Source organism: Solea solea, chromosome 2, assembly GCF_958295425.1.
Source record: "Solea solea chromosome 2, fSolSol10.1, whole genome shotgun sequence".
Classification (NCBI taxonomy): Eukaryota; Metazoa; Chordata; class Actinopteri; order Pleuronectiformes; family Soleidae; genus Solea; species Solea solea.
Genome location: NC_081135.1, coordinates 20,754,852 through 20,773,046, shown reverse-complemented (window position 1 = coordinate 20,773,046; position 18,195 = coordinate 20,754,852). Strand labels below are relative to the sequence as shown.

Sequence of the window (18,195 nt, the reverse complement as noted above, 5' to 3'; positions counted from 1 at the left end):
TGTTAAGTATGATCGTAAACATGTCATCATAGCATGCAGTTTATTTGTCACTGTTGATACATATGATAAATGTCTATCTATGTATCTATGTTACACTCACCATTGTTCCCTGTTACCTGTTAATCAGATTGCGTATGCCGCTGTGGACTGTACCAGAGGACAGAATCACGAGCTTTGTAAGCAGGAAGCAGTAGAGGGTTACCCAACATTCAACTACTACAACTATGGCAAGTTTGTGGAAAAATACAACGGAGATCGCGGGGTAAGTTGTATTTCATATCTTACCTGCTATTATGTTTACTTAAAGGTAGGGTTGGAGATCCTGGAAAAACAGGATACATTTTGAATTCAAAAGTCCAAGCCCCTTCAGACTTCCCTCTGACGCTACGCCTCCAGATCACAGCAGTGAACACGGATTCACAAGCATCGGTAGCGCTCTGCGCTTTTCGTTGACGTTGATTTTTTGGGATATATTCAATCGACAATGTGATGATGAACAACAACAATACTCTGACATAAAGTTAACCTACCGGTCCAGTTGAAACAGAGCCACCATGTCATCACAGCTCTTTCTGGGCTTCCAGTTGTCACCAACGTTCAAACGCAGCATTGATGTTCACTCTGGTCTTGGATCGCTCCGCATCAGCCTTTTTCATGGCCGTAGCTTTCCCAAAAACTGTTTTTCGTTTGTAACCAACACCTGTTGTTGGCACCTTTTCTACTAGAACATTTAGCAATCATAATCATAAGCATAAGCTCTGGCGATGTCTTCTGATGTGCGATTAGTGCACGAAGAGGCGGGGGGGGGGGACATATGGCAGTTTGATTGATGCATCACAATCCAGTTAATTAATTTGGGTCATTCAATATGATTGGCTGGTGTTTTTACAGGCCTGTCCAATCCACAAAACAATTAATTAATTGGTCACAATCAGGTTGTGAAGAGGATTTTAAGCAATACAGTAAAGAATGCTCCAGAAAACAATCTCCCACCCCACCTTTAACTTAACTCAGTGCATGTGCTAACCCATAGTGTACGTTCAATACATGTAAACTGTCGTTTCAAAGTCCAGTTTAGTTGGACCACGACAATAATTGGAATTTTTCTAATGTCGGTACTTTCTCCACAGGAGGCCGGCTTCACGGGTTTCATGCGCAGCCTAAGAGGACGTGACCAGGAAAAGGTTGTCAAGAAGAAGGAGGAGCTTTGAGGTTGGCGTACGGGGGAAGGGGGCGTCGCACTGCACAGTTTGTCATTGCACTGTGACCTTTGACTCTGACAAGGGCCCTATCCGCACTGTCATGGGAGACTTGATGACCTCAACGAAAGGCTATTTTTTTAATACCATGGTGATCACGTTTGTAATACCAACAGATTACCTACAGTCACGCCAACCACTTGAGATCTTTTTTTTTTTTTTTTTTTTTTTTTTCACCGATGGATATTTTGGGCGGAAATATGCAGAGGTAAAAGGTGATTTCATGTTTTTGCCCAAACACTGTGACTGCATTATGTGAAAAGCTACACCCTATACAGTATCTATGCAATACTGACCCCCACTTAGGCATGTGGGGGTCTGTGTGGCTGGCCGGCACCTATGGTGGTTAAAGATGGACGCTACACCGTCTATTCATCCACAGGAGTCCGAATCCAGTTCCATCATCCCTGCTTTTTTGTCTCTAGAAGAGACCCATGCTGATTATTGACAGCCACCTGTTCAAATAGTTTCATACTAAATTGTCATGTATCAAGCCCACAACCATCCAGAGTATTGTTTTTTTTTTAATCCTCACAGATCAGTTAAATCACTGAATTCTAACACTAACATCTAAAATAGCCAAAAGATGTGAGAAGTGTTACTGTACATAATCAGGTACTACAACAATGTGAGGTAAGTGAAATCATGGTCATCGGGTCAATATTCTGTTTGGTTCCAAACTTTCATGATCACTCGTACATTTGTTTGCTCAAAGGTGTGGCCTTACAAATCTAAGAGATCAAATTAAAATGCTGGAATTTCAGAAATATGAAAAAACGATAAGTGGGAGGGAGTCAGAGGCCTGGTGCCGTTTCAGTTCCCTCTAGTAAGTCAAGAGCATGAAATGCCAAATATTCACGCACATTGCCCCATTTTCAGACTTTTTTCATCCCCATGAACTGTAGTGACTTTTCACCTCTTGTACTTCCTGTGTTGTTCAGTCAGAGTGGGATTTCCTCAGTTAGGACTTATTCACACACGCACAGGAGACGCTTAAGTATGTTCATGCACGTTGATCATAAAACGTCCACAGCTTAAACTTTCCTCCATCCTTAAAAATCCTGTTATCCCGCATTATTCTTGGAGGTACTAGAATAATTTAGACATCTGGTTTACACTTTGGGCATTCAAGGTTTTTGTTTAAGTTTAAGGAATCGTATTTTATACCTTCATTGCTTCTATCTTTTTTCTGCTGAACTGAACACCAAGGAACCAAGAGCAAAGTGAATGCACCGGCCAGTTTTTCCCTGATCTGCATTTGCCTGCCACACCTCAGCCTTTCACGGCTCGCCAATGCCTTCCATCTTATTTAAAGTAATGACTTCACAAGTGGAATCTCCAGACCCCGTCCTGCTTCTCCTAGCATAACATCACTGATGCTTCAGAGCCATCGTTATCACCTCCTTTGCAGTTTTTTTTTTTATTATTCCAATGCTTTGTGTTCTCAACTCCCACGCGTAAATATGTAAAGGCTCAACTGTAGGTGTTCCTGTCATTATTCAAGACTTTCCCTCATTATGAATATGGTTCTCAGGGATAGCGAAACACAATTAAAGGGAAATAGTTTGTTTGTAATTATGCATTCCAGCCGAATCATTTTGAGCCCCAAAGGTCACCAAATCAAACATTGTTTGTATCCCATGAAAAGAAATGTATGGAATTTTTCTGTGCTATATCAGAATATCAGTAGATGTTACTGAACCGTTCTCATGACACACACAACATTGGGATTCTTCATCCCACATGTTCTGGCTGGCACCAAACACCTTTTTGTGTTTAGTGTTTAATGTGACTATTAAAATTCAAGTGCTTTTTTCCCCCTTTCATTCCGATAGATGTTGACATATCGCTGTAATTAGGTGTTTATTCTCCTCATACAGGGGAACAATTACCTTTGTTCACTTTGTCCATGGGTTTTCCTTAGAAATCTTCACAGTGTTTGTTGAACAATAGAACAACCGTCGCTCTCTAATCCCAAAGGTTTGTGTTCTGTAGGGACATTTTTCACACTTATGCCAAGAAGTCATTGTTGCCTTTGTTGATTTTTTTTTTTTTATTTCTGTGCCCAGCCATATGTACAGTTTTGCCCCTTGCAGTACGGACCTTGCAAGATTAAAACAAATAAAATCAAAGATTTCCAAAACACTCTTCTCCTTCTTCTTTTTTATATATATTTATGATATTCTCTGTTAATTATTTTATTGTTCAGATAGTTATTGATTAACCATTAAACGTGTTGTGGCTTTATTAAAAATGTGGCCATGAAATGCATATTAATGTCGCCAACAGGGCGAACTCTTGGTCATCCAATAACTTTTGCTTGGTGATTGATCATGGAAAGATCACTGTTTATTATTGCTAATCAAAGTTTGATATGCCAACATAAATGCTTTGATTATTATTGTCATGATCAACCACTTGGCGTCTACACTTAGCTCAAAACACCTGCAGCTTTATACTATTTTGTTATTGAGAGAATTACTCACCAATAAAATGAATTGGATGAGAATTTGTGTTTGTGATGACCTCATCCATATCATCTCTGTTTTTTTCTATTTCAGATCATGAATCACCTATGTTGAAAGTTTAAAGTGAAATTAAAAAAAATGTATAGACCTAATTTGTGTTCTGAGGAATATTCTTAGTGTGAGAACATGTTCTTTTAAAATAGCACAGACTACACTTTTGGCATAATGAAATAAATATAAGTTGACCTTGTTGGGTGACTGGGCTGACAAATAGTTTTTTTTGTTTTTATGCCTCTTTATTTTGACATTTTTCTCAGTTCAGCATCTCAGAGGAGAAACAAACAGGCCATGAGCGGAAGTCAGCAGAACTGACACTGATGGCTTTATTATGATAAATAGCTTGGAAGTGGCACATGTCCTAGAAGTGACCAGTGCCACATCAGTGAGCGCAGTTGTCAAGAATCTCACTGCCAGAGCCTTTGTGCTTCATTGATGACAGGCCTGTCAAGTACTGAGGGGAAAATAAAAAATATTAGCATTTTAGCATCAAGGTCCTGAGAAACCCATGTGGAGCTGAGTCTTCACAGCTTCGACCTCGAATCTCAGTCTAGTTGAGGAGTGACTTTCCCTCTTAAGTTTCTTGCAGGGTCACACAGGTCAGTTTAGATGAAGTGCTGCTGTTGGGATGCATGTCGTGTTCAGCCACAGCAGGCTGATTAATGCCCATGTGGACGGGCAGGAACACCCTCTCAATCCTAATTTAAATAAAGAGGATTTTCAAAGGGGCAGAACATTTTTTTTCACCTGTGAGAAAGGAGCTGAAGAAATGGATGGCAGTTAATACAAAGTCAAGGTCTGCTGGGATTCAAGCACCATTTAGAGGAGCCATTTTCTTTTTATGGATGAATGTGGTGCTGAATGTGGTGAATTTAGGGCTGCTCAGGGTTTTATCCGTGTCATGTCAGTGTGCTCTCAGTCTTCCCTTTCCTTTGTTATTTTCCCACACAATCTTTCCGTGTGGGCTTTCACTACCTGCCATTGATTTTGTTAATCTTTTCTGCTCACATGTTAACTTGTTTTTTATTTTGTCTTTCTTCTGTTCAATGAGCTTACATTACAACAAATTGGCTGAAACACCAGAACAATGAAATAAATATGCCTCAGACTATCTGCTTGAGAGAGATAAAGATTTCTTAAGATCATTTCTCATGAGGCCGTAATGATTTGCATTCTTTGCTGCAAGATCTCTATGTTGACTTTCTGTGAAATCTAATGGAGCTGTTAGTCAACACTGAGAAGAGTAGTGTCCTTTTAATGATATTGCTAAAATAAAGTGGTAATGAATGAGGAGAATGACCTTGATTCATTTTATTTGACAGCTACACCCTGTATGCAACTTCCAGCTCATGCAACATCAGTTGTACAGCTGAATTAATCAGTACATTCAGGGTCAATTATTCATGATCAGTTCTGTTCAACACCCTTTCCTCACTCGTGTTGAGGATGTTGAGGAAATGCTTTTCTTTATCCTGTGGTCTTCTATAAAATAGGGAAATGTACTTTATTTTTTACAGCACAAATATAATGTATTTTTAGTTAGTTTGGTTCTGTTTATTAAAAAAAACAACTACTTAGACTGTACTTGCAGCTCAACTGATAAGCAAGTCTCAATTACTTGAATTAAATCGAAGGAGGTGCAAAGGATATATTTAGAAAATACAGATCAATGTAGAAGCTGCAAAAATCATGCAGCTCCAAACCTGAACGATACCCTTCCCATAATGTGTATGTCCCCCACTTCCACAGTGTCTAGCTACAGGTCATTCAAACACAGAGCCTGAAGTTTGTAATGCAAACTCACTGCAAACATTTAATAGTTAAAATCCATACTTATGTGGACACCTGTATCTGACTTTTTAGCACATGATTGTGCTAACAATTGGCTATTGTGTAGTTACAATATGTCTTTTTTAGTTGTGGTGACCACTCAAAAATGCTTTACACTACTTGCCATTCACCCATTCATACCAGCACATCTACAGTATGTGCAGGACCTTTTCTATCACAGACCTTTCATACCCAATCACACGCTGTCGGCACAGCCGTCAGCTATTACTGACCGGCTTTCCATCAGACTTAAAAGCCTGGCTGCAGGAAGTTTCTTCCATTCAGTCACATATGTGGTGCAACAGTGATGGTTCTCTTTAAAATGAGTTGGAAGGGGTCAAGTCAGGACTCGGTGATTTTCTTTTGTTCAAAACGGGGAAACTATTTTCTTTATGGGCATTGTTTTGTACTGGGAGGATTGCATCAGATAGATAACCCTTCCCAATCCCTCTACAAGGAACTCTGGCAGAGGGGGAGGACATTCAGCTAAAGGTTTACCCTTCCCAAGTGCAGAACAGAATGCTTCAGATGCTCCACTGTACCAACTGCCATCTGACTCTATGACAGTATATGAACAACCAACTATTTGACTATATTTTATCTTGTATTTGCAATTTATTTATTATATTTTTTTTCTATTCATTATTGAATCTATTTTTCTGGTGTTGTAACACAAGTAATTTCCTGTGTTGGTGATTAATAAAGTGATATTCTATTCTATTCTAAAATATCGCTGAAGTATTGAGAGTTACCATCACTGGAGCTAGCATGTGGACTGGATTATACTGACATTATTCATTCATCATTTACAGCCAGAGTCCTCCTCATGATTGGTAAACTTGTCATGTAAATGTTAAAGGGGCTATATGAAAGATAAACATTAACATATTCTTTACGGGCTGTATTTCAATTTAACATGTTTATATATAGGGCCACTGCAGCCAACCTTTCAACTTGAAGGTTGTGGGTCCGATTCTTGGCTCTGCTGGTCTACCTGTGTCCAAGGGTAAGACACTTAACCCCACGTTGCTACTTACGGCTGTGCCAGCAGCATGTGAATGGGTAAGAACGTATGCGATAGAATATGCACATAGACGTATGTATGTGTCAGTAAATGTGTGAACGGATGGGTGTTAATGAGCAAATGTACTATAAAAAAACGTAGTGTAAAGCAGCTTCGAGTGGAAGAGAAAAGTGTTAATATAAAAGTAACAATATAAATACAGACCATATCATGGTAATTTTATGACTTAATACATTTCCTACATACAGCCCCCTTAATTAATCTTGAATATTTGAGCTTTGATCTTGTTTAAACATTTTCAAGATCTAATAAATCAGATGACATGTCATTTTTTGTAAATTGCTCCAGAGGGAAAAAAAAAATCAAATTATGGTAAAATTTTAAAAGGGGGCCCTGCAGAAAAAAAGTTTGGAAACCACTGAGTTATGTAAACAGCTACACACTGGCATAGATTGTGTGATATCATGGTCTTTAAGCATTTAAGATGTAAATGAAAGCATGGCATTCAGCACCGTCCTTGGCAAAATTGATTGTACTTTGTCCGAACTCTCACTTTATGAGAAACTGTAATCATATTGGCTCTTACACAAGACTTTTGAATAATACATTTTAAGGATTTCCAGGAAAGTAAAACCCTGCAGTTGAACCAAGGGAATGTTGGGAAGGTTTATTTTTAGACATGTCAAGTTTCTCAAGAATGCATGAGCTCAAAGTTGAAATGTGTAATGATGACATCCCGGGAAAGAGAACATTTTCAGCATTTGAATGCTGATGTGTTTGCACATCTGTTTAGACAGTGTCACTGTTTAGACACAGTCATTCTGTCAACCTGTCATGCTCTGCACTAAACACTTGCTGAGACCTGTGGCTATTTATCAACTTGTCAGCAGCAGCAGACATCCATCATCTGCTTTTACTGTGTGCCACTGTCTCGCTCACATGCACACACACACACACACACACACAGAGAGGAGAGAGAGAGAGAGAGAGAGATAGAGAGAGATACCTATGCAATCTCAGGGGAAATTGCATAGGGACATATGAAGAATGAGCCCGATAACAGTATCTTTATTGTTTTCATTTCCTCTGGCCACAATTAGGTTTTTGTCCGTATTGTGACAGGAAATACAATGCTGATGCCAGTGAAATGTCCTGTTTTAGGTCCAAGTTATAAGAAATGTCATGTTATTTATTGGACTATTTTACCATAAGAACAGATAATACTGACATTTAGTGTGAAAGTAGCTGTCATGAAAAAGTCGAAAGAATCATGAAACATTTAAATCACAAAGTTAGTTAAAAAAAAGTAGTGAATGGTATCTATCTATCCATCTATCATCCATCCATCCATGCTATAAGACAGAGGAACAGAAAATTTGCATTTCAAAATTTTATCAAAGAATAAGAACACTTATAGTATCGATTGTTTAATATATTTATTAGTTCTAGTTGTAATTTCATTAAGTTGTATTATCATTAATAGTAGTTAATAATTTACTTTTGGGAAACAAAAAAGTGAGTAATTTCACCCAAGTATCTCTGCTCATGGTTGAAATCCCTTCATTACTACAACGGATTCAGATTTCATTCATTTGTAGACGTCTTTCTTTACCCACAATGCACAGCGAAACAGCCACGTAAACACAAACCTTCGCTGCTGCCAATGGCTTGCTAGCTGCCTCTGCTCTGCTCACTGTACACTCACAGAGCAGCCTATTACGGGTGCCCACACTATGCTTCACTCACTTACCAGGTATCAAATGCTAGATTTACTATTTTACATTGTCAGACATGCATGTTTTGTTCAGTTCTGGCCGTAACTTGGCTCGGAGATAAGGGTATGCAAAGCAGCTAGCCGGTGGCTAACGTTAGCATAAGGGAAATATTGGCTAACAGGCGCGTCTGTTAGCTGCTAATGGAGGCTAGTTTGCTCAATTTGACTAGGTAGCAGGTTTCCCTTTTATTGAAAACGACTGATGGTGTTATGAAAACATAATGTAAATACATAACACGAAGCCCCTTTGTTTGGCCTTTAGCAGAAAGCGTTGCGACTAAGTCAAGTTTACGCTGCTTCTCACACCATAGCTAGTGATGTGCAGTCCCAGCTGACATCTCTCCTTTGATAAGTTAACGTTTTAGTGACTGAATGTGTTGTGGTCTTGAGTTTGGTCTGAAGCTGTTTTATGTTCGCCTTTAGCCACAAGTGAAGTGGAAGTGTGTCGTCACGCAATCGCTTCCTCTCGACGCTCCTTCATTCAGTGACGGTGGAGCTGTCCGTGGTCCTAACGGCCCAAGACGCAGCCACTGACGGGTTCTGGTCATTGCGTAAATGACAGCTGATAGCATTATGTCAGTGATCAAAGTGGAAAGTAACCTCAGAAACACAAGCTAAAGAATGCACAGGTAATCATTACAACGCCTCCGTGAACCCGTCAGTGATGGCAGAGGCTTTAATACAAATACTCAGATTATTCAACTTTTACATCCAAGTCTGACTCACTCCATTGTCATTAAGTGGGACAAAGTAGTTATGAGTCATGAAGGAGAAAAGTTATATTCAGACTGCTGGTAAATTCTCAAGTCAGATCTTTTAATTCTAAGTGATCAAATTGAATGTATGTGTCCAGACCTAACCAGTGCAGAACTTGACATAAGAAACACAAGTAAAAGTCACAATATCCTTCCTAACAGAGATTGTTATGTATTGAAATGTCTAATGTTATTTTCATAAGCTGGCTTTGCTGCATCAGTTTTTGACATACTTGTTGTGTGTTGCGTTAAGAATGATGCAAATAACAGTTTGAAATTTTGTTCAGACTGATACACATCTTTTAAATCAGATGATTTTTTGGGTTTTTTTGTTCTGTAAAGTTTTTCAGAAAAAATATGTCTTAATAAATCAAACATAATCAGATTGTATTTCTGGCAAACTGAGCAAGGAAATGCAGCCTAGCAGTTATTGCATAGGAATTAAACTTAAGATTAGTTAAAACTAATTTGAACAATGCTGACAATTCATGCGAGAGTATGACACATTGAGTTGACTGGTAATAGACTTAATACTCTCAAGCTAGACTGCACCTTAAACGCACACGCTCTTAACAAGCTTTCTTCACTGTTTTACATCTGCTTGCAGGCCTTCAGTGAGATTGCCAGATCTTTAAGATGTCAATGGTGTTGTTTGCCTCTGTGGTTCGGGTTGGGGACGGCCTGCCTCTCTCTGCATCTACCGACTATGAGCAGGATAAAGAACTTCAGGAAACCAAGAAGCATCTCAAAGCTCTCTCCAAAAAACTCAGCCAGTTTCCCGACCGCTGTACCCTTAAAACTGGACCGTACAATGTCAAGTAAGTCTTTATGGATATTGATTTAAAGTGTAGAATTTTGGCCATTGCAGGGTCCTTCATATTCAGTTGAATAGAGATTTAGACTCCTTTTTTCTTCTTGATCCCTAATGCAGCTATGATGAAAAATATTTTTTTAACAGATAGGTTTTTAATTTAAGTGTCTGCTTTTCTTTAGAGCTCAGACGGTGCTCGGGGAAATGCTTTGAATCGCTCAAGCCCTAATGTTAAGAGCTAATTAGTCTTGTTAAAACAAAGGACATGGCCGCCAGAAAGCTCAGCCATCAGTGAACTAGAAACTGTTCTGTTAAAAAAACAAAGCCTTAATGTTTCACAGCCTGGAGCACAAAAGGGTAGGTCAATTGAGAGTGAAGGCCAGAAAAAGACTGATTCATTGAAGGCTGTTATAATTGTATGCAAAACAGCAAAGTTCATGTACATTTTTTTTTACAAGATAAATGAAATGAGAGTTAAATAATAATTAATAATTAATAATTAATTTAAGAAAGAGAGGAAAAACATTTGCAGTCATAAGAATTCAAAATACTTGGTATCCCTGGACAGTCTAAATCCCTGGACAGTTTTCTCTTACTCCAGAGTGAGTTTATGATTTATTTTCTGATTGCTTTTTGTATTGATCTGTGTGACTTGTCTGAAGACTCAAGATAATGAAAAACAGATTTGTCCACAAGAAGAACGCTTGTGTTGGTGATGCACTAGTTGAAGCTGAATAATGACTTTTTAGAACTCTTTCTAACGGCGTTTGTGGCATTGATGTTGATTTCTTTTCTCAAGGCCAGTGAGCTGCTAAGACCTTTTATTTTATCCATTATATGATGTGTCAAATCAGGACCCTTTGGTTTTTTTTGCCTGGAATTTTAAACAAAAGGACACTGCTTTAAAGGTGTGACGTCTAAAATGAATTCCATTTGGTCCTTTAGAATTTTTTATTGTGAAGCCTGGCCTTGCAAGGTGTTAGAAACTAACTTCACTTACCTAAAGTGGCCTTCATATCCATAATACATGCATATCACCTTTAACACAATGAAAGTGAGGGTTAATTGAGAAAGATATTTTTTTGTTTTTCAAATCTTGGTCAAACTAGATGCCGCATTAGTATCACAATTGTAAGTTGATTTCCTTCCTTCATTTGATATTTTGTATATGAGTACTGTAGCTATGCACTGACATGCACTAACATATATCTTAATGAACTTTTTTTGTTTGTGACTCTACTATGTTCTGTGTCCATGTTACTGTGATAACCAGCTTTCCCTCAACTGTATTTTCTGCTATTCAGATAAACTAGAAGTCATTCTACCAGGGGAAATTAATCGAGCAAGTGTTTGTGCTCAGCTTAGCAATTAACACTACAATGCTCACAGATAGTGTTTGCTCAGGTGCATATAAATATTATGCGTCTCTTTCTTGGTGGATGTGTGATAATGAGACAGTCGGCACAAATGTGCTGAAATAACTTTGTACTGTGTTTACAGTAGCAGAAATGTCATTGTTGTTTGTATATTGTGCAATATTTAGTTCATTATGCTTTCATTATAGTTTCCCAGGGTTTCTTTGTGAAAATCTGTTTTTGTGTTTCAGTTTCACAAGCTCACTAGGTGTCGGGTATCTGATGGTGTGCACTGCAAATTACCCTAATGTGCTGGCCTTCTGCTTCCTGGATGAGCTGCAGAAGGAGTTTATTGTCACCTATGACCCCAAACGAATCAGCAGCGCTGTGCGGCCATACTCTTTCATTGAATTTGGTAAGCTCCATAGTACGGTTGAGGAAGCATCCACTGCTCACATTTTAAAATCCCCAAGCAATGTTTTTGAACAGTTGCTTTTTACTGAGTATAAAAGAAATCTTGCTGTAACCCTGACAGGATGTCTTTCTCTCAGCTACAAACAATCTTTCTTGTTTTGCTCCCTGTGTTACAAACCCCTGTGATCCATCAGACACCTTCATCCAGAAGACCAAACAGCGTTACAACAGCCCTCGTTCTCTGTCCACCAAGATCAACCTGGCTGACATGCAGACAGAGATCAAGCTGCGACCGCCCTATCAGCTCTCCCATGAGGATCTGCGAGCTATCAATGGGTTCTCTGTGCACACATCCTCCAAGTACAAGGGCATAGGTAGGACATGAGCTACTGCTGCTGCTGCACACATACTCGATGCAAACGTAATTCAAGTATGCATAGTTTGTTGTTGGAGTACACTTGAATTTCCCATCTGAGGATAATTATAGTGTCTCAAAACCATTATCTGCCACTGTTAATATAGGTCAAAAATGTTGTTTTTAAGAAAAATATTTTCCACTCCCGTTATATTCCTTCACTGTTGGAACATGTAACATTTACTTTACTATAATTGTTCTATCTTGAAGATGCTGTGAAAAGTGTATTCTTACAATATGGAGCACATCTGTACATATCATTTTAAATCATTTTCCAAATTATACATGTCTGGTGGTCATATATCACTCAGGAACAGCTCTGTTGCATCTCTATGGTTTAGATCCCGTCATCCTCCAGTAGCCTCTGAAAACAACCCTCTGATAAGAGCCGTCACACTTCAGCTGTCCAAAGCTAAGTGATGCCATAATGGGTCACTTAGAACTGTTGTTTCGCCCGACATCCTCCTCTCCACTCTTTGTTTGTTCTCTGTTGGTTGCCTGTGCCCTTGTCTACTTTTTCTGATAACATAAATCATTTTGTCCTGGGGGGGTGAAGTAATCTGATATTAAGAATGGGTCAGAGTATTTAGAGACAGTGTATGCTGTGCTTAGTGTTTCTATTGTGGGATTTATCTTTTTACATTGCTTATAAATTTTATATATATATATCAATGAATTATATATTTTTTCCCATATCTTCAGCCCCCACACAGATGTTGGAGCCAGTCACTCTCCCAGGCATCGTGTCCTGTGTACTCAGTGTTCTCTGTGGAGGCCTGAACCTGCTGCGAGGAGTCCACGCAATAGAGAGCATTCTGCAGGTGAAGGATTGAGGGGAAAATGTGGCTTAGTTGTGGCTGACAGTCATAATGGCACTAATAAGCTTTGAGATGAGGCAAAATATAAGTAACGAAGAAATGGAGGTGGAGAAAATGAAGGAATCCATGTTATTACACAGAAATCCATCATTATCATCCATCACAATTGACAAACACATTGTGTACTTCCTGTGTGTTGTATGTCCCGTGCTTTGAACAATTATTCTGAAATTGTAACTTAGTACCTTAGATAATTTCTGGATAATAATCGGAATTGGTTTTCTAATGCTATATTGTCACACAGCCAGTTAGACATGTTCTCCTTACTGCGTTCATTTCTTGAAAATGTCTCAGTAAAATCCACCAAACCAAAAGAGACATTGAAAAAAGCATACATGAGGGCAACCTCTGAACCTTCCTATTATGTTTGTTTGTAATGCCCTGTCTAGACATTGATGACTAAAAAAACCCTTTTCTTTATGTCTTTGCTTCCTCTCTGCAGAATGACGATGAAGATTTTAATTATGTGATTGCCTTCTTCCTCGGCACAGCAGCCTGTCTGTATCAGGTAAGTGATAGTCTGCAGTAAGAGCAGCTCATCACTGGCTGACTGGCTGACTAATGGCCCTGCACTTTACAGCTCAGCAGCTTGTCAGCTAGACTAACATTAGCTCAATACCTTTCAACCCCCCCACCACCTTCTCTATAACATTTTCATAAGCTCCTTTTGTGCAGCTCTTGATATTTAATTCCTTTTTGATTTTGTTTTTTTGGAGCCATAACAAAATCTGCTAGAAATTGGTAAATTGATGGGGGAAACACAGTTATCAGACATACTTTCTTACACATTCATCAGACGTATTATTGCTCAGGACATTATTGATTGCAGTGTGCCACGCAAAGCCACACAAAGTGTGTAGCATTTCAATTATTTTGTGCTTCTCTGTTTGCAGTGCTACCTGTTTGCCTACTTCTCTGTCTGGAGGAACAGTAAGTCCTTCCTGGCGTTTGCACTCATCTGTCTGTCCAACATGTATCTGTATGAACTGAGGAACATGTGGCAGATCCTCTTCCATGTGGCGGTGGGCGCCTTCATGGCGCTGCAGATAAAACTGAGGCAACCTCTGGGCAAAGCGCCGGACTATAATGTCTGACACAAACTTTAAAGGACAAGTGGACTTTCCATCAGATGTTTCGCATATGCCCTGGAAATGCAGCAGAAGACGGCGCCACAGCTCTAGCCAGTCTGAGGACGAATCGGCAACCAAAAAAATGTCTTTCCAGTGCAGGAGTAAAAAAAATGTATTCAGTGGCACAATAGTCCTTGCTCAATGCCAGCAGATCTGAGCTTGAAAGTCAGCAGCAACTTTAAATGAATTGTGGTTTGTTCACGATTTTCAGATAAATATGTCTACGTTTGCTTCCTGTCATTGCTGCCATAGTTTAAGTCAGAGTCTTGCATACTGCATGTCCAGTTTTTCAAAGCTCAGTTCTTCCAGCACCCATAGACCCTCTAAAGTCTAGTCTAAAACACAACCAACACCACATCTATGATATCTTTACTTTGAAGAATGTAACTGTTTTTCTTTAAAGGTATTAAGCGAAACCTATCAAAACACATCATTATAAGTAGCTCTAAAAAAAAAAAAAACAGTAAATATTTGTTAAAATTACAACTAACCTACAGTATACTCAGTGCAAAGCATGTTACATGCTCAAGCCTATGATGCATAACTCAATCCATGTGAGTAGAATCTAACAAAAAGTATTAAAAAATTACAGAAATGAAAAATTAAATATACAATTTGATATCTTTATCTGACATTTTCCCCATCTTGTTTTTACTTTACCCACTTCCTGCTTTTATCCAGTTACTTTATTTATTAATTTTCTTCCCGTCACATGCACCTTTTGAACATGTCCCCTTGGTAAGCTGACATGATGCACGACTCTGGTTAACGTCTTGATTTAAAACTATGCAATGCTGCCTCTTCTACGTGTATCACAGTTTGGGCGTTTTCTGTATTCAGGAGCCAACTGTTATATCTAATGTTGCTCATATTTGTTTTTTGTATGTTTGTATTTTGTGGACAGCTCATTTTTTGCTATTTATTTACTGATTGTTCACTGGCATGTGTTCAGTTAAGATTTATATAAATTGTATTTGTTTTATGGTCACTTTTTTTTTCATTAGTGTTATTGTTGTTGTTTTTTTGCATTAACTTGACACAAACTCCTGCTGCATCAGACGCAAACTGCCTGCTAGTATTTATTCCCTACTTGCTCACTTACACAGCCTCCAGGATGGGCCACTGTCATGTGACTATGTTAATGAAGAGTCTGTGTTGGCAGCGATGTGATGTCGAGGCCAGAGGCAGTGTGTATCATCTGAGCAGCCTCTGGTTTGTTTTTCCCCCCACCGAGCCCCTTGGTTAAGTCATGGCTGTATCTGCCAGTTAGTAGGACGGACAAAAAAAATCTCTCTTTGCTTGTATTGTGGAAATTACCACAACATTCACATTTAGAATATTACATGGTGTGAGCTGTGTTTGGGAAGTTATGTGAAGATTTCTTGGCTTCCTGCAATATCCCAGCAAACGGGGGAGGGTATAGAGATGAGTCATGCCTTTATTCATTGTTCATACGTAGCCGTAACAGTTGTGCCAATATAGTCATATTGTTTCTTCACTGGATTGAGTTAAAATGGAAAGAAAATGAGTTAAGCCACGCAACTGTGCGCCATGTCCATCTGGCATCTGCACTACAGATCTCATCGGGGACTGCAGCCGTGTATGATTCATGATTGCACTCTCTGAATGTTCTCTGCTTTCCAACAGCGGCACCACACCTACATGACCTAATAGTTCTTTTCACAATGTGGCTCTAACTTGATTGGATCTGAATTGTGCTTCACTGGCTCAGATAGTCTGTGTCTACAGTCTCTTCTCCACAGCAGCTACAGGAGACGTGTGTTGTGTAAAACAGGAAAAATGAAGTTCACGGCTACTCTACTGGTTTATGTAAAAATGGAAAAAGAATGTGATCCCCCCCCCAGATCTTTAAAACACCAGGATTGACTGCTTGCAATTTGTTGTATGTGTTGCATCCCCAGTTTTGTTTGCACAGTAGTACGGACATTTAAAGTGTATCCAGAGTTTAATTCACAAAATGGAATGTTGGACAAGCAAGGCTCTGCTATGAAGTGAGAAATGTTTTTGGAAAACTGGATTTAAAGCATATCTGAGACCAGAAGTGCTTCCATATTGTCCATTTTTTTGTCACTCACGTAACATGGTTAGTTCTTTTAATTCCATTTGAAATGCAGCACACTGCACATATCACTGTGATAATGGTGATATATCAATTAGCTCTTCAAAGAATAATGCAATGTGATGATGTCATAAAGAAGCATACGTGCTCGTAGTATTGTGATAATGGTAATTGATGTTATTTGTGTCTGCCTTATTGTAAGGGACAGCAATTTCCTCCATGTGCAGACTAATGGACTGTAAAAGTATGTGGGTTTAATGTCAAACCGGTGCTCCAGGTGTAAATTGCAGACCACTTGAAGGACGATTTGAACTCACCATGCTTCGAGTGAATGTCATTGGTAATAACGTTTTTGTGGGGAACGCTCACACCATCAGGGTGCTCGCAGTTTGGCTGTTCAAAAAAGGTCAAAATCCTTAAGACTGTGTGTTTGTTCCAGTGTGTGGTTGAGTTGCTCTGGAAAAAGCCAGACAGAAACTCGTGTGCCTCATGGCAGCAGCTCAAATTCTTACATGTTCTTTACGTTATTTGGTTTAAATGGAGAGAATGAGATTTTAATTCAATCGAGTATTGACTCGAAAAGTGAGTCTGCTGCACACTGAATAGCCAGTGATTTCACTTGTGTATATTAGAGCTGTAGATAGATGACTTGTCACTCAGGGTTTTAATCAGCACATCATCATGTTGCTCTATTCCCGTCTGTCAATGAGAGCAAGACAAAGCATCTCATGAACAAACCTGATGATGTAGTACTGGTGCCATCTGTTGGTAGGCTACAGTAACACATGAGCACAGGTCCAAATCATGCTGATGGGTTTTCAGGTAAGCTTTAAAAAGTCGTGTTTCTCACTGGAACTGTCCCCTAGTTCCAGCATTACATCCATGTGACTGATGAATTTATAGGAAGTAATGTAAGTGTTTCAACTGGAATCTTATTAAACTATTTCAGGTTCGTGTACTTCTGGCCATGCAGTGTATTTCTGAAGTCTTGGATAAAAGACATGCTTTTTATTTTGACAATGCTAAGGTGAAAGCTCATACAAAGTACAGGCAATCCTCTTTATGCGGAAAGGAATCAATCGGTTAATCAAATGTACCTGTGAATCTCAGCAGTTTATTTGACTGTAGAAAAAAGGAGCATAGTGTTTGGCATGACAACAAAAAACAACCCACGCTGTTGTCTCTGAGGCCGTATTTCTTTTTTTTTTGCTGCCTCACCTCGACAAAATCATCATGAGCATCATGAGCTGTAGAAATGAAACCAAGAATGGATGCACTCAGTGGCCTTATAGCTACACCCTTTATCTCAGAGCTGTGCTGTCTCTCCAACCCCGTGTTCCCTAATGGCACAATCCTGCACAAAACAGTAGAAAAAAAAAAGAGGGGGGGGGGGCTCACATTGGCAAAGAATGGCACAGCATTCCCCGAGTCAAATGGACTCACACTTAAATCTTTAGCAGTGGTGTGTGATAATGGTTTGTAGCAGTGCAGTGCATTAACATAACAAAAAACGACCAGTCAACCACAGCAGGTTTTCATTGTACAGACTCGAAGTGGCAAAGTTTCTCTTGTTATTCTTTTAAACAGTGAACTAAAAGCAAACGCCTCGACATATAAAGGATGAGGTCTCTGCAAGTTAACATTTTTTAATGTCAACAAATCTCATGACAAGATCAAAATGAACAATGAATCGTTCCCCTGTGCAAACCCTTCTTTCTTTTTTTAAAAAAAATAAAAGAAATATGAAAACCATTCATTAATGATCAATAATCAATAATATAATTTAATTCCACATAGTGTATTTCATTTTAAAGGTCCAGTGAGTGAATTAGTGATAGAACAGACTCCGTTTTACTCTTTACTAAGTGTGTCAGGGAACTATGGTGGCCCTTGCGTACCACAAATGATGTTGTGCTTGTGTGTTTGTGTAAAGTCTCACTTCATA

General features: G+C 39.0%; 2 protein-coding genes across 3 annotated transcripts in view; both read left to right on the top strand.

The window, feature by feature from the left end:
- Nucleotides 1-3,402, top strand: part of pdia5 (protein disulfide isomerase family A, member 5) — a 49,736-nt gene extending 46,334 nt beyond the window's left edge. The window contains exons 16-17 of the mRNA XM_058622592.1: nucleotides 128-262; nucleotides 1,131-3,402. Of these exons, the coding sequence (XP_058478575.1) occupies nucleotides 128-262; nucleotides 1,131-1,211 (216 nt within the window). The 3' untranslated portion in view covers nucleotides 1,212-3,402. The remainder of the gene's footprint in view (nucleotides 1-127; nucleotides 263-1,130) is intronic.
- Nucleotides 3,403-8,268: 4,866 nt separating this feature from the next.
- Nucleotides 8,269-17,203, top strand: sec22a (SEC22 homolog A, vesicle trafficking protein). 2 transcript variants are annotated; one of them, XM_058614806.1, is made up of 7 exons: nucleotides 8,269-8,391; nucleotides 9,775-9,985; nucleotides 11,585-11,748; nucleotides 11,942-12,121; nucleotides 12,865-12,983; nucleotides 13,483-13,548; nucleotides 13,934-17,203. In XM_058614806.1, the coding sequence occupies exons 2-7, from the start codon at nucleotides 9,804-9,806 to the stop codon at nucleotides 14,132-14,134; spliced, it is 912 nt and encodes a 303-aa protein (XP_058470789.1). In that variant the 5' UTR covers nucleotides 8,269-8,391; nucleotides 9,775-9,803; the 3' UTR covers nucleotides 14,135-17,203. The 2 variants fall into 2 exon arrangements, with proteins under 2 accessions (XP_058470789.1, XP_058470780.1); XM_058614797.1 differs by lacking the exon at nucleotides 8,269-8,391 and adding an exon at nucleotides 8,876-9,041.
- Nucleotides 17,204-18,195: the final 992 nt, after the last annotated feature.